This window comes from Anomalospiza imberbis, chromosome 2 (genome assembly GCF_031753505.1).
Source record: "Anomalospiza imberbis isolate Cuckoo-Finch-1a 21T00152 chromosome 2, ASM3175350v1, whole genome shotgun sequence".
Lineage (NCBI taxonomy): Eukaryota > Metazoa > Chordata > Aves > Passeriformes > Viduidae > Anomalospiza > Anomalospiza imberbis.
This window is the reverse complement of record NC_089682.1, coordinates 19,558,563-19,575,511: the sequence shown is the minus strand read 5'-3', so window position 1 is coordinate 19,575,511 and position 16,949 is coordinate 19,558,563. Positions and strand designations below refer to the sequence as shown.

Sequence of the window (16,949 nt, the reverse complement as noted above, 5' to 3'; positions counted from 1 at the left end):
AAAGGTATTTGTTTCTATTAACTAATTTAGCTGACTTACCATTACCTCTAAAAACTCTCATATTATTAAAGCACTTGAATGCACTAACAGCTACAGTAGAGTGGGTACAAAAATATGTATAGAGACAGACATTAAACCCTGCTGCCCAAAAAAACCTAAGTAGTCTCTTCCCAATTGTTTACACAAGGTTTTAAAAATAAAAAAAGTGTATAAAAAGGAGTTTAATTTCAGGTCCAATACTGAAGGGATCAAAGTGAAGCAAGTAGACAAAAAAAGCACATCGCAGTGTATCCCGTAATTGATACACTTAGAAATCCACCAACCCATCCCGGCAATCCAGCTACCCGTGCTCCCAGGACCAGTGAAGCAAGCCTGCTCCGACTGACAATTCCCACAACTTTAACAACAGCAATAAAAGTATTCATCACTGACATGGGTGCAAACGACAGCGGCACCAGCCCTCGCATGCAATAGCAGTAACTCGTGCTGGAGTTTATTTATGACTTCAGAAGAGGAGGCAGCTGGTTGTTTTTACGCGGCTTTTTTCTTTTTTTTTTTTTTTTTTTTTCCCTGTCGGAGCAAAGGAGAAAATGCTCCTAATAAGGCTGGTGGAAGTGCAGCGGCTTCTCAACAGCACCAGCTCTCGTGAAGGAAATTAAATAAAGAATGGTGTTATTATCTGAACAGCCGCGGGAGCGGTGCCGGAACCAGCCACCGAGAGCCCTCCCGGGGCTGGGCTCACCCCCAGCCCGCGGAGGAGAGAAGGGGCCGGCGGGGGTCGGACACGGGGCTCCCGGGATCGCCCGAGCGCCTCCCCGAGCCGGAGCGCCCCGCTACCCGGGGAGAGGCGGCACCGCCACCGCTCCTGCCGGCTGCAGCCCGGCTGCCCCGTGGCCGGCACCGTATCGCCCTCTCCTTTATTAATTAAAAATATATATATATTTTTTTATGTCATCTCCAGCAAAGCGCGACACTCCCAGGTAGGAAAGCGGGTGAAAGCCTCCAGCTCGGCGCCCTGCCTGCAGGCTGCACGCATCGAGTCCCCGCCGGGACAGGACTGCGGCCACCTCCCCCTGACCCGCGGCTCCGCGCCCGTGCGGACGGACAGACGGACGCTCCCACCACCCCATGGCACACGTGGGCCCGGCCCCGCGGAGCCCCTTCCCGCCCCGGCACTCACCGCGTAGCGCAGCGCCGGCCTCTCGCTGAACACCGAGTCGCCCATGGGCGCGAACGGGCGGGCGGCGGCGCCGCTCCCTCCACTCGGGCAGCGGCGGCGCTGGGCACTGACCCTGACCTGCCGTCCGGCGGCCGCCGCAGCGCTGGGCTCCCGCCCGGCAGCCTGCGGCCCCCGGCGCCCCTCCTCGTAACTCCCGCCTGCAGCCCGCCCCCGGCTGTCCCCACCCCGCCGCGGGAGCCGGCAGCTCCTCGGCAGAGCCGGGCGGCAGCGGCAGGAGGCGGCTCCCGGCGCCGCCGGAGGGGCGGCGGTTTCGGTTCTCCCGCCCAGCGCCGGTGCCTCCCCGCGGCGCTCAGCCCGGCGCACCTGCGAGCCCGGCGCGGAGGGGCGGCTCCGTTCCCGGCTCCGGCAGTCCCGGGCGGACCCCGACGCCGGCCCGGGGCCCGCCGGGCGAGGCGCCTCGCGGAGGCGCTGTCCCGAGCCCCGACCGGCCGGCAGCGGCGGCTCCAGCCGTCCCGTCCCGCAGCCCCGGGGCAAACATCGCGCCGGCCCCTGGCAGCACCTGGGGGCGAGGAACCTGGTCCTGCAGGCGAGGACCTAAAGGTGAAGGAGAGAGGGCAAAATAAAACATAACTTTCCTGTTCATGGTTTTACAGTGCGTACTTTTGGTGAACTGGCTTGTGATTCTTTAACACGTAGACTTTGAAAAACAAAATGCGATGTCACAGCCTATTTGTTATTTCATGAATGTATCTTTTCACAAACCGTAGATCAAACAAATTCTGAAGGAAAACTGCATTCTGCTGTGTTATATAATTAGTAGTAACTTCTGTGTGACTTGCCTGGGGAGATTATTCCATCAATGGAAGTGTTTAAAAATGTATAAACCTCTGTCAGCTAAGCATAGCCTAAGCCGAGCCTAGGTCAGGCTAGATGATTTCCTGAGCCCTCTTTTACCGTTATAATAAATTTTAAATGCTCTGTACAAATCTTGGTAAGGGCAGCAACACCCCTAGTTACTCTCAGTTGTTCTCTGAAGAAGTGGCCTTATTGTAGTGCTGCATGACACAAATGGAATTAATCCAGTTTTGCTGTTTCCGACCTACAATCTAGGCAAATGCTACTAGCCCATTACATTCTCTCAAAACAGAGGTAGCACAGTACTTTAGAGAGAAAGGAGAAAGTATTTTGAGGAAAAAAAAAAAAAAAATGTGTACAATAACACAAAATACATCCTGGAAAGAGAACTCAGTTGAGCTAAAGTTTTTATGTGCTCTGATGCTGATGTACTGTACTCAACAAGCTTCCAGTTATGGATCTTCCATGGATCTTAATCCTTATTGCAGAGGAAAATATTTTTAAGTGTTCCCATGGACAGTCAACTTGACATGAACATAGAACACAGTATCTGCATTTACCAGTAAAGTCCATTTTTGTCTCTCAGGTGAACAATCTTTGCTACTCCCCTTCCTGGAAAACAAGGCAGGGTAGATACTTGAGCAGTTTCAGAGCATGTACTGGAAAGCAGCACCCAATAGAAAGAAACCTTATATAACAAACTTCAAATAATCAGAATCTCCAGGCAGGTAGGCGGAAAAAAAAGGGTAAAAAAATAAAACCCTGAATTTTCTCTTCAAAATTTTCTCTTCTAAATTTCTACTTCTTATTTCAAGGAGATATTTTCAGTTGGGAAAGTCTGCATATATCATATGCTGTGATTCCCAATATTTGTTTGTCTGTTCTGCAGGTTTGACCACAGAAAGTAAATAAACAAGATGGGAAGAGGTTTGCAGGATTTCTGTGCTCAAGCTCTATATCATCACCAGCTTCTTCTAACCACAGATGTAATGCAAAAGGAAATACAAAACATTGCAAAAGGATTAAAACTGGGCTGTTGTTTCCAATAAATACCCAAAGGTGAAAAGAATAGTATGGAGGAGAGGAACCCTCAGAGGGTAGAAAAGGTAGAAAAGAAGCAAACCAGTAAAGGGAGAGATGCTTAACTTTGAGAAAACAGAGTAATTCAGGGAAAGGGGAAAAAAACAGGAAGGTAAAGAATGCCCTAGAGGGAGAAGCCGGAGAAGGGAAGGACTAAAGGTGAAATTTTGCAGGTCAAACTTGTTTGGCCTAGAAATTCATTGCCGCTGAAAAGGAGAGTCTGTCTCCCATTAACCCTCTTCATCCCCCTCTTCCAGCCACACACTGCCACCACCTCCCTTCCCTCTGCCTCCCTCTGCCTCCGTGTTTCTCGCAAACCAATACAGCAAATGAAGCACACACCTTTCTTTCCATTTAGCATACTGAATCAGCCCTCTGAGGGAGGAGATGAGTGCCAGAGCTGGCACAAAAGAAATCTGGAGACTGTCTAGTTGGGAGTAGGATACTGGGGGCAGATGAAGAGCATGCATTGAAGTGCTTTGCAATAATAACAGGTTGTTACATTGGTGCAGCTAAGATTAAAAATAAAGAATACATGATAAAGAATTGCAGTTGAACTTTTTTATGATGACAAGGAAGAGTTATGAGCAAAAACTTACAATATGGGGGTATTAACCCAGAAAAATGCAGGTTTTGCTAGATCCAGTTTTATTCTGTACACATAATATAAAAAACGGGGAGAAAAGATTCCTGTGTCTACCTAGTATCAGAATTTAAAACTAATTGCTGACTACAGAAGGTGTTTTCAAAGGTCAGATCTCAACAAAAGCTTTCTGGATTTTGAACACAAGCTATTGTGGCTGTGATTAGAAAGCTCCCTTACACTGTATTTATGGTGGCCAAGGAGTCTTTGATTTCAAACTGCACAGGGTTTGGAGCCCACCCTGGTCTGCAGTGAAGAGGAACCCACTGAGCTGTACTACTCAGTTGCCTGCAATCATCTGTCCCTCTCTTAAGCCACTTAGCAACCAAGATTTACAGACAGATCTTTCTGGCCATTCTGATTACGTTTTACCCTTTCACATTCCATCCTTATTCACTTATGATGCATTTATGATTCTTCCCTGCTGTTCCTTCCAAATTTTCTTCCTCCTTTATTTACCTGATACTGTGTACCCAAGGAATGCATGCAGCTCACTTTGGGAAGTGTAAAGCTTCCAGGTCAGCTTCTCTTAAGAGAGGATACAAAGCATCACAGTTAGCTTCCTGTATGTTCATTCCAGGGCAACTCAATCAATTCATGCTTTCCATGATTCCCATTGTGGTTGTTCCTTACACAGCTCTGAGGAGCTGTAATGTGGGTTTTACACCTGCAAACATAGATTTTATTAAAACTGTCATTCCTGTGAATCATTTGTCATTGACAACAGAAAAGAAGAATGAACAGTTTCATCTAAAATTTAGTTGCTTACAACACAGCAGCTGGGAAATGAGTAGGTAATGGAATCCTACCTACCTGATCATTAGTGAAGCCAAGTCTTGTTTTTCCAATATTACTGTAGGAACTGAGTGCTTTCTCAACAGTAACTGCTAATAAACAAAGGAAAATAGCTATTCAGTTGCAGACAGCACACAATTATGAAACTGGAGAGATTTCACTACTTTTCTGCCATGAACTTTACCTGGAGCTAGTGACTCAAGCTGTCTGATGTCTCATCAGATGAGGCAGGAAAAAGTTTCCAAATGTATCCTGTTTTGGGAGGGCAGCCAGCATGGTCCTTACTGCAGTAAAGGATTTGTCTAACCTAAATGTAAACATCTACAATCTCCATCTCAGCATACCACCCTAGGCTACCACCCTCTTCCACAGGAAGAAACCCATACCTCTGGTGTGTATGTATGTCACTCCAAGTAGACATCTAAAGTAGGGCACATAAAATGAAGTGCTACTTCAGTGAGAGTCCCTGACAATTAGGTCAGACTGCTGCCCTTCAGGCATCTGCACTTAAGTGAGGAGAAGCCCACCTGGGAGCCTAGCTATTAAAGCTCAGATTTTTCTGACTTTCAGAAAAGTCCTTAACAGTCTCAGTGCCTTGGTTCTTTGCATTCAGAAAAGCAGGGGCTACCATACAGTTGAAAAAACAATCAATATCTTCAGGTGAAAAACCTTGAAGCAAGCATGAAGGTCTTGTTTTGCCTGACCTTTCTAATAGTACATGAATGCAGCTTCCACACAGAGGTAACTCCACATCTGGGAAAGACTCGCCTCTGTGGCTGCTGAACCAGAGTCAAGAGTGATACTGGCAGCACACTTCTTCATGGGGAAATTAGCACTTTTCTTACCCTGGCCAAATGTTCATTAGGTTGCTACAAGCAATGGTTTGAGCCTATTTCCCAAAAAGAAGAGAGAGAAAAGACGACAGACAAGTATATGAAATGCATAAAGTTCTATAAACAAAACCTAGAAACTAAGGAATCAGAATTTAGGGATAATACATTACAAAAATCTTTTGTTCAGAATTTTTTTCTTTTTTTTATTTGCTACCTATCAAAATATGTTGATAATTTCTCACCAGTTTGTAACAGAACTTAGGGAAATAGTACTTAATGCCCATGAAGAATGAAGTGCCATCTCACTCCTGGAGATGCTTCTTTACAATAATGATGCAAATCTTCTTAGACAGAAAGAAATCCTATTTGGAAAGAACTTGATCGCTGTAATTTCCTAGATGTCTGAAAGCTCTTTATATGAGATCTAATACATGAGAAGAGTGTGACCCTGTTACTGCTCTCAAGGAGTTGCCCAAGTGTTGTTCACATACTGGCGGAGAAGAATTGAGTGCCTTATTCCTGGGGGGCTGGTGCAAAGTAACCTCAGTGCAAACACTCATCTTGTGCTTGCACCAAGTGGTGCAAGGAAGAGGAACAACACCTTGTGCACACCCATGAAACGCTCCTGCACGGTCCAACGCCAAGGAGCCCTCGAGGGCAAACCAGACTCCAGATTATAATTTAAAGCTGCAAAGCGTGCTGTGCAGAGGGGCAGGACGAGCAGCTTTTCTTAAGAATGTTATCAGTACATATCTAGAGGAGGTCCCTTGACTCTTCTCCATGCCCTCTGCCTGTGGTCAGTCAGCCAGAGCTGCCAGAGCTGCTGCTGCCTGATGGGGCATCAGCTGGGAAGGAACAGTAGCAACAAAGGTAGGCATAGGGAAAGGTGAGAATCAAGACAACATGCCCCGGGGCCAAAACCAGCTGTTCTGGTAAGCACTTGATATAAGAAATGGACAACTCATGGAGCAATCACAAAAATTGCAGGGAACCTTTCCTGCAATGTGAAAGGTGTTAGCAAACATCCAGGAGTTTGTTAGCACTGGTGTGTTACCAGAACCTCATGCAGGATAAATCACTACACTGCTTAATTTATAAGGCCCTATATATATACATACTGTATAATTGACTATAGGTCAGTGGTGTCCTACATGTGTTAGTGCATATTACTGCACTATGAGTTATCAGCAGCATGGCAAAGAAATTTAATCTAAAATATTTTTGGTTTAGAAAAAGGTTAAATTACTTTCTATGCCTTACATGTGCACAATCCATCAGTGAAAATTTACTAGAATATCTTTAAACTAAAACGACAAACCACTAACTTGTAGGTCAAAAAACTTACCCTAAACATAGCATAAAATAATTTTTCAACAAAAAATAGCATTAATTCCATGGATCACTAGAATTCATTTGGGTTTTAAAGTTGCAAAAGAAACTACCAGTTATCCTGCCATATTTTTCTTGCCTTAGAGGCTGCAGTTTAAATAAATGTGACCATTCACTGTTTCATGTGAAGATAAATGACAGGGTTTCAGGCCTAATTTTTTTTTATAAATGTTTGTTTTTCCTTGCTGTCACAGACCAAGATAAAAATAAGAGGAAGAATGCTGGGGTGGCAGGGGGGTGGGGGGGGGGACGGGGCAGGTGGGGAGGGCAGGAAAAAAAGAAACGTAACTTCCAGGTTAAGAGTATCAAAACAGCTTAGGAGACTTAAGCATGCAAGCCAAAAGCCTCAGTGAAGTCTCATCTCTGTAAATCATACACATCTGAGAAAATAACAATTCACTGGGAGATGTTTCTAGTTCCTGAGAGTGGGTAGATCTCCATGTATTTCCTTCCTTGTTTATCTCCTTGCAATTCACCTTCACTGTAAAGTAAAACTGGGCTGTGCTCTCACTAGCAATTATCCTTCTCCCTTAAATGTCTTCCAAGAACTGAAGAGGGAGAAAAACACAATTTTCTTTCATTACATATGACTTTTACAGAAATTGCAGCTATGTAAGAAAAGTTTTTAAACCACGAACTTGAAACAAGTCACTTACAGATACATGATCTGGTTGCTCAGATTAGAAAGAAGAATGCTTATCAACAACAGACAGAAGCATGGGCGCCTATCTAAATTTACCATCTAAATATTTGACAAGAATTTAGGAGAAGGAAGGGCTCTTTCACAAACCAAAAGTTTATTCAAAATTGTTTTGTGAATAGCACGGGATTGTTAAAATCCATTTAGTCTGCGGAGTAATAACTACACAATAAACCTCCCAAGAAGTAACATGACTACTGTACATTTTGATTTAATGTTGTAATTCATAAACCAGTTTTGCAGTGTAAAAGTAATTACTTCAAGACTGGAACAAGACCAAGCCTCTTGTGACCCACAATAATAATATTCATAATGTTAACAAACCTCTTCAAATGAAGTCATTGTTTAATACATTTCAGGCTATATGTGAAGTGGTTACAAACATCATGTTTTTGTAGTTGTCAATAATTTGGGGATCATGTAAGCAGATGGACATTGTGTTCTTCTGGATTTCAACTGTAAATTAAGAGTCAGGGTATTATTATTCATAGTATTCACTGGGGCTGGTTGAAAAGCTAGGGTTCCAGCTGAGAACGAACTTTGCTTTTGAAAATTTGACTTTCATCCGATTGAGTCTAAAGCCAACGTTTTCAAAGTTTTTGTGAACTATTAATTCCTATACTTTTTTTTTTTTTTTTTGAGCCAGATGAAGGCAAATCATGAGGCAGTCTGCTGGTTAGCAATGAGCCTGACACAAATTCCTCTTTTCTCTGAGCCCTGGCAGAGCGCTCATGCAAACTGCCCTTGGAGTGACAGTCCCTGGGAGGCATCCCAGTACATCTCTGCTCCAGGGCAGGGAGCCTGGGAAGCCAGAAAGGCAGCCTGAGAATTACTATGGAATTAGGATTTGCCACAGTCCTGTGAAGCCCTGAGGTCTTGGCACTGACAAGCTGCAGGGCCGTGCCATCTCTGGCAGTGCCAAGCCCTGGCAGGCAGCCTGTTCTACAGCTAGGGAGACTGCTGCAGAGCAGTTCTGCCAGCCAGCCCACACTGCTAATGGGAACTGAGAATTTTCAGGATCACTGGGCCTGGGTTTGGATCGCTCGATGGACTTTACCAAAGATATACACTCTTGAATCAGTCCCAGGCCTTGGGCTGTGGGACAGCCCAGGAGGGTTTTTTCTCAGTCATAAACCCAGAGTCTCCATGCAGCCTGCCTGTAACTCAGGGATAGTTTTCCTGGATTGATTAAGGAGTTACAAATCAACTGGATTTATCAAGGAGTTGCAAATGAAATATTTGAAAGCCAGTAAATCAGTTTTTCCCGCTATAGTAAATTTCAACTCATTAGTGTGATTAATGGCTTTTGAAATGTTTCTTCTTTTGTATTTTTAAAATGGAATAATATCCAATAACTTCACACACTGAGTTCCTTATGAGGTATTTTGAACTTGTATATATGACTGTCCACTGAATTAGCAATGAGCATTTTTACAGTGTGCTCTAGCAATTTACATTCACTATCTGGTTTTACTCTGAAAAACAGGAATTGTTACAATTTCACTGTGTGGAGTCTGAGGGCTTCAAGCAGTAATGAGTTTTATTCGAGCATCATTTTCCCTGGCCATAAGTTTATTGTTGTTTTCACCTTGAGGCTGCAAAAGCATCAAAGCATATTTGTTTTTTAGTGAGAAACTTCAGTCACTTAATGATTCAGGCATAAAAGTTCCCCTGACCTGTCAGGGGTGAGAGAGAATATGAGGGAATAGACTTCAGCACTCAAAGGGGAGATGGAGAAATGCAGAATGTTAAACACTCTGGATGACTCTTACCTTAAGTCTAAAAACGTTGTAAAGAAGTTAGGAAAAGAACAAACAACAACAACCATGTCCAAGTGTTCCAGGTGCACTTCTGATTCAGATTCAGATAGTCACCCATCAGTGTCTATGCATGAGTTATGCATCTCGGGCCCCATTTAGCTACTGAAGACCTACTCTATACAGACAGTAGAGCTGAAAGAGTTTGGGATACGGCAGTCTTAAGCAGATGCCATGTTTGATCTGCTCGACACATTTCCAGACCCAGATGAGTGCACTGACTGTATGTGCCCACCTGGAGAAGCTGCCATTGCAGACACATGTGTGTACAGAACCCTAGAGCAAGCTGTGCTACCCAAAGGTAGGAATGACTATGTTAAAGACCTTTGGTCTAACTGCCTGGATAGCAGTTTCAACAGCTGAGCAGTTTCAGACTGTTTCAACAGTCATGTGTTTCTACAATCTAAATCAATTCAAGTTGGAGCTTGGGGAAGGGATTTCTTCCCCAAGGCAAAGAAAGGCAAGAAGGCCTTTCTTATATACCCAGGCAAAATGGATTAATCCCTTACCCAACAAGACCCATGGACTAACTTGGTACTTAGCAGTGCACATTGCTGAAAACACAGCCCAGTAAACATAAAGCAAAATGTGTCTTTATTGTACTTTTGTTCTCCCCTGCAGCAGTCATGACAGTTGCACTACATGTGACTGCGTGTAAATGTGGCATGTCGCTCTCACAAATTAGTCTACATGCCAAAAGAGCTGAGTTTAACTGAAGAGTTATAATATGTTAGTGCTCAATCTGCTTCCCAGTTGTATTCAGAAAAAAGGTTAAATCACCCAGCACTTGGGCATCTGGTTCTCCTTGTTACCTGGAAACTGGAGCTCTGAGTGCAAGCACTTTAGAGAAAGTAATTTAAAAAGCAACAGGAACATGAAAGCACCATTCATATAAGACATGCATCATCATCCAAGCAGTTTCTCCTATTGCAGAGATGTATTGTTTTAATCTGCAGGATCCTTTACTTGATGGAAGTATTCTGAATTCCTCATAGCTTGGGTGCAATTATTCCAGTGTATCCCATACTATGGCTATTCCCTTTGCAGGGGTTGGGGAAGGTGAAGGCAAAGCACAACCCACAGACTTCCAGATCTAGGGATCCAGAGGTGGTATAGTCACAGTGCTGCTGAGCAAGGACACTTACGCTAATCTGGGAGGGGACGATCCCCCTGGGCGAAACAGCCTGGGAAAGGCTGGGTTGTATAAAAATGTTTGCCATTCTCGGGCAATTGTTTTGTAGAAAGGTAAGCTATGAATTGAAAGCACTGAAGCTGTTCCTAAAGATTCCCCCACCAGTATGCTGTCCTTTGGCAGTAAGGACACCCAGTTCCTTTGTAGTTAAATTCTTCTCAAGTGACTTGTATTGCTTTAACTGTCCGGGTAAGACTCAAAAAAATGTAAGTACGGAAAAGGCCTTGGATAGATTCACTGCAGTTTTACACTAACTTGATAATACTCGTGATTTCAATGAAGCCAGCATAGGAAAAAGCAGGAATAATGCAGCAGTGAAAGAAAGCCGTGCTAGAGCTGTGCTCTTTATTCTCCCTTTTTGTCCTGTTCTCTCGATTAAACAGTCAAGGAGAAATCTTGGAAGTGATCCTGTACACGATTTGTGCTCCTAAGCAGAGCCAGAATTCTACGAGCCAAGCACCAGGCTGAATATTCAAACTTTTACTGTTTATATTGAGGCATATATTCACTGGGTGCTGGAGTTTGAGACCATTTCTCCCCACACACCAGCTGGGAGGTATCAAAGTCCATGTGCATTATCCACCCATTCACCTCCAATTAGAAAAAGTGTCCACAAGATGCTGAGAACATCAAAGGATGTTCAAAGCAAAAGGAATTCATCCACACAGGACAAAGAATTTAGGCTGTTTACAACTTTCTACTCTCTGATGTTTATTACAATCCCCTCTATAAAGTCTGTCTCCATCTGCAGTACCTTGTAGTGAGAGAGTTAATGAAAACCCAAGCCACATTCCAAGGATGGCAATTCAGAATGAGAGCGACCTCAGCATTGTTTTGCTAAGATCTCAAATTGCCAATACTGCAAAATGAAGTAATGCGCTCTGTCAACATGTAGTATGCTCTATAAATGGGATTGCCTGTTCATCTGTCAGTAAAACATGCAGAAAAGCACTATTTGATTGGCCTGAGAGAAGCTGACTGCTTGCTTTGACTTCTTCCTTAAGATTTACTTGAAGCATGAGACTGCTGAAAATCTTCAGTAAGTAAAAAAGACAAAAATATATTAAAATTAATTAAATTAATTTGCAAATAGACCTCACTTTATGTAGTTGGCCTTGAGTTAGCATTTCGTTATCAGAAGAATCAAATCTAAAGTTAACTAAAGCACTGGATGCTGCAAGTTGATTTCCACGGTCTTCAGTACTAACTTATAAAACTTACATCTTTTTACAAACAGAAGATTACGTCAATAGTTAACTTAGAAACCTCAGACAGTTTTAATAAATTTATAGACAGCTTCCAGATTGAATTTTGCTGATCCAGGCTTCTTAGGCGGAGTTTATGGAGCCAGACTTGTCATATGAGCTATTTCTATAAGCCTCAGGTAAATATACACAGGGTTTGTGTTGTTAGAGAAAGTGGTTTTTTCTCTTCTAAAAAATTTAAGTTAATCTTAAGCAAAAACAAAAGTTCATTCAGTACATTTTGTATTTGTTATTTTTGACCCATTTTGGGAAGTATTTTCCTTCCACAGATCTGCACTGTCCCTGCCTCTGTCCAACTCATTTTAACTCTTTCATTTCTTTTACCACTCTGTTTCACAGACTGCTGCTCTGGTCTCTGAGTTAGAAACAGCTAGATGGCACAGCTGGAAAAAAGGAAAGGTTTTTCAGGTATTTCCTTCTCCTTCCCACCCAGCAGCTCTCATGCTTTCCTACATGTTTGCTTTAACTCAAGTTTCATTTTGTACTGCAAAACCAATTTAGAAGTGTAAGTTGTTATTCATGTAGCTGAAGTCCTGATGTGGATGCAATTACAGGGATCAAATGGATATGTTTTATTTCCGTTGCAATTCAGAATTGCTATGACCATCTAAAGCAGCTTTATTAGAGTATCACTCTGTAATAACAGGGCTCTCCACTGTACATAAGTTGGAATTTGTAAACTCCATAGCCAAAGCTGTACCTCTTAATTTAAGATTTCAGTTTAATGTTGTTCTTTCAATGGAGCATCACGTAAAGTTTACCCATAAGACCCAGAATTAGAGTCAAAAGTACACCAAAGTACTCAGACAGGATGTCAGGATCAAAGGATCTGTAGCTTCCCTTTTAGGTAACACATGGGCCTGCAAACAAGATGGGAAAACATCCCTCCCCCAGGTTTCCTCTATAACATCTCTCCATCCACTTGGTACTAAGCTGAAATTTGCAAAGCAATGCAGTTTGTTTTTTTCTTCTAAAGTATGGTATAGCATACAGGCAAAGAATTGTTAATAAACGTGCTAAGTCGTGCTATGATAGATAATGTGAGGAAAGGTAGCATTAGCAGATAAAGAATGAAGAAACTGATATGGCAATACAACAGGGACGACCAGAATTCTTGCCCCTTAATTGAGAATGGACACCTTCATGAGACCAACGCCCAAGCTTGAGGGCCTGCTGAAGCAGTTCTCAGAGATGAACACATGATGGCCAGAAGCTCCCACTGCTCCTCTCTGAGACACCACTAAATTTCTGAAACTGGGAACCCAGTCAGCCCAGCAAGGTTGTCCAAGCAATTAGTGTTGGCTTAGCTCTACTTACAGCCAAGGATATGGATCAGTCACTGTGCGGCACAACTCCACTGCTGCCTCATGATGGAATTATGGCCCTTGATATGCCCTGTGAGGACTGGAGAGACTGGCTACAGCCCAGAAGAGACTCCAAACAAAACAAGAGCAATGTTCACATGACAGAGACCCAGGCACACTGTCTGAGATGAAAAAAGGTAGATTATCACTTTTTGTTGGTACTTATGAGAAGACAGGCAGCAGTATTTTGCTGATGATGGTGCTCAGGCCTGTTGTTGTTTTATAGAACACTCCAACAAAAGATATGAGACAACAAAGCCATGTCTGAAAATCACCCATGACAGACTCTTCTGCTCCCCCTGTACTGCCTGCTCCCAGCTGTACCAGCACAAGAAGTTCTCTTGTGATCCTGTGTAAATTAGAGTGCTAACAGAAACTGCTGATCCCATGGGTCCACAGAGAGAAAAAAAATGTATGCTGCTCCTTATTTAATGTTAAGTAAAAGCATCTTGGCTTACTTAAATGGTCCACACTGAAGGTTTGACTGATTTCTTGCTTGAACCATAAACATCCAACTGACATACATGCTGGTCTGTTGGAACCTCTGAGACCCACCAGCACAGTACAGTGATGAACACATGGTTGCAGTGATCTGTTCCATCAGCCTAGAGGGACCCAGAAGGCAATGCTTGTATATGTCTGTCTACCATCTGGATTATTCCAATAAATGGGATAATTTTTAGACTACTGTGGTTGCCCTGCTGATGTGTGAATGAATGCTCTCAGTATTGTGTTACTTCACTTCAAAAACAATGTGAAACATTCACATTCATACACATCTCCCTCTTACTCTTTATTTAATAACAGGCTGCTGACAATGGCTGTAATTCAAGGTAGCAGTGCACTATTCACATAGCTTTGAGTATGTCTGTACCAAAGACTGTTCATACTTTTAAAATTCTAAATCTAACTTGGTTCTTTTTTGCCTTTGATTGTTTATAAAGCATTAGAGCAGTGTGGTGAATCCCATAGTGACCCCTGGACATTTTAACTATGGGATTTGTGTGGAAAATTGCTTCTAAACCAAAGGCAGAAGAAACTACACATCTCTGGTTGTGATATCTGCTATAGCAAAGCTTGATCATACCTCTGCTATGACCTCAGATCCAGCTAAGGGTCTCAGATGGAGAAGCCCACGCTCAAGCACTGTACTTCAGCTGGAGAGAAAGCCACAAGGAAAGTTTCAATATTGCACCATGTGTCATGACCTTTTGTTAATTCCTCCACATTCACCTACAACATACCATCCAAGGGGCAGAGTGTTTCACTTTGGACTCTGATGTGTGTAATGCTTCCAGAGGTGCAGCACAAAAAATGCTGCAGGAGGTACCAGCCCATGAACCATGGTGCCCACTAGATGGAGGCTAAAAAGAGCATGGCAGTTGTGATGCTCAAGGGCTGGCATGACACACAGACCTACAGTCTCCCGTTTTTGGTGGGAATCCAAACAAAACAAATGCAGGGCAACTCTCACAGGAGGGAGGAGAGCTCGCTGTGTCTGCAGTGAACTGAAGCCACCGATGTGCTTGAGCCTCGGCTGCAGCTGGACCATAGCATTCCTTTGGAGCTCATGTATTTCTCAGAGGCTTTTCTGTTTATTTTCTTAACAAAGCTTTGCAGACTTTTTAAGTGAGGGAAGGGAGACTCAGATATTCCCCTCCCTCAGTTTTAAAAAATCAGGCCCAATTTTGTAAACAGATATAGGAAAAAAAAAATCTCTATTAGAATCTGCCAATCCTTTAAGGTCTGAACTTCATGGCTTTTGTTAGCTGACTCTGGATCTTTTAATGTTTTAACTATCACATTCTTAATCAGTTGAATATTATTAAATTAGCAATTCCATTATGGTACAATTGATATTATTGTAACTGAACAATATGAGATATATCCAAAGAAAAAGAAATTAAGTGAATCACTCTTCTTTTGAATTAAATTCAGAAGTTAAATCCAAATACCTAAGTGAACTTGACAGTGTCTGTCACTTTGTCTGCAAGTAAATTCTTACTTCTTCCCTCCAGCACTAGAACATAAAGGTGCTACCAATATGTGAATAAGCACTGTGCATTAGACAAAACAGCAGTACATTCATGCCTTGTGTTGTAATGGAAACTCTCAATTTAAGATCTGAAGAGCAATAATAGAGAGAAGGAAAACTTGGAGCCACGATTTTTATCATAGCTGATAGGATTTTTTTCCCCAAGTGAGGTCAGGGAAGCATACTGGAGAACTACATTTGCGGTTCTGGAGCTGACTGAACTATATTTCATTCAAACTTAGGTGGCTGTTGTCACTGAGGGTGGAATTTGTCTTAATGGATTGCAAAAAAACCAAAGAAGTTTCTCACTTAATAAGAAAGCCCTGAAAAGGTATGGTATCTGTGCAGTAGGTGAAACAGCTGCCCTACACTTTTCAAACATTGAGACTTTGTGCAGACTCATAAAGGGTTTGATCCATCCAGGGGTAGATTGCCACTGAAGGAGTGGTCCTGCATCCCTCTACTCTTTTTATGTCCAGGTTTAGTGTGTTTGTGGAAAGGCTGCCACTCTGAAGGGAAATTAATACTCTTATAGTGGATTAACTGTCTGTCACATCAATTCCCCCTGAGGTCACTCAACTGCTGTAGGTGTTGCAGGGGAGGTGGGAGGAATGGATTATTTCAGTTTGCTTTTAACTGGGGTAATTAAATCCTTAAACTGGAGTAATTAAACATTTGGTGCAACTGTACATTCTCTTTTCCCAAACCCTGCGTATTTAGGGCATACTACTCCAAAAGGAGATGACATTGCATGTTGATTTTTCTACAAAAGAAAAGCTTTTATCAGCATTAGGAAATAATTCCATTGTGGAATTTAGTGTAGCAACAGTGAGAACCAGGAGTAAAAATGGGTCAAGGAGTTTAAAAACTGAATAAAGATGTTCCCAGCCATCAGTGGCTATTAAACAACATCACTCAGATTACTGTGTACAATACTGTCTATTGTGCAGAAGACCCTAAATCACTAACCACAAGGAAGGGGAAAATGTAACTTATGTCTTACACTTGATTGTTCTATTGTCTACTACACTTTCTTTAATCATCATTTCTGCCTGCCACAGGAAAGAGCATTAGGGTGTTAGGGATCCTCTCTTCATCTCCACCAGTATTCCAGTTCTTATGTTAATGTACCAACACCTCACAGGAGTCTGGCACCTCATGTGGAATCCCTCAGAGGAAAACACAGGGCTATCACCAGCATTCTTGACCTGCCACTACCAAAAGTTTACAAATGCTGAACTCCTCTATAAAGAGTTGCTTGCAAAATAAAGCCTGCAAAGGGGAGGAAAAAAGGAGAACCATGAAGCCAAATGTCTTCAAAAAGAAAAATGGAGCAGGGGGAACAGAATAACTGCAAAGTTAATTGCTTTTGGACCAAATTATATCAGTAAAGATGATTTTTTTACTAAAAGGATAAATAAGAACAAATACTAGGAGGAAATATTTTTTTTAATTTTAAATTTCAGGTTTGATTTTAACTTCACATGATGTATTAACTTAAGCTTTTGCATAAAGATTCACGTTTAGACAGATCAAGTTTCTCTGCAGAAGGGGCCTTTAGGTCTCAGTAGGCTGAAGGGGATGTAGTCAGAGATTTCAGTACTGCTGTTCACTGGTGCCCCCATTTCACAGGACATTAATTTGCCTTTCATTCTAGAAATCAGGACTCTATAAAAACAGATCTACAAATGAAAGCAGGTGCTCAAGAGTACTCTTGAAGAAGGATGCTTTGCTGAACTTGGAGCCAGAGGACTGGTGTGGACTCAGCTCACATATGCCTGCATTAGTTCATGACATTGAA

General features: G+C 42.6%; 1 protein-coding gene across 2 annotated transcripts in view; it reads right to left on the bottom strand.

The window, feature by feature from the left end:
• ARHGAP6 (Rho GTPase activating protein 6) overlaps positions 1-16,949 on the bottom strand; it is a 311,515-nt gene that overhangs the window by 155,805 nt on the left and 138,761 nt on the right. The window contains exon 1 of one of the 2 annotated variants that reach the window (XM_068180084.1): positions 1,181-1,411. The exons of the other annotated variant lie outside the window; for it this stretch is intronic. Within the exon in view, the coding sequence (XP_068036185.1) occupies positions 1,181-1,225 (45 nt within the window). The 5' untranslated portion in view covers positions 1,226-1,411. Of the gene's footprint in view, positions 1-1,180; positions 1,412-16,949 lie in introns of those variants that run through there. 2 annotated transcript variants of the gene reach the window in all.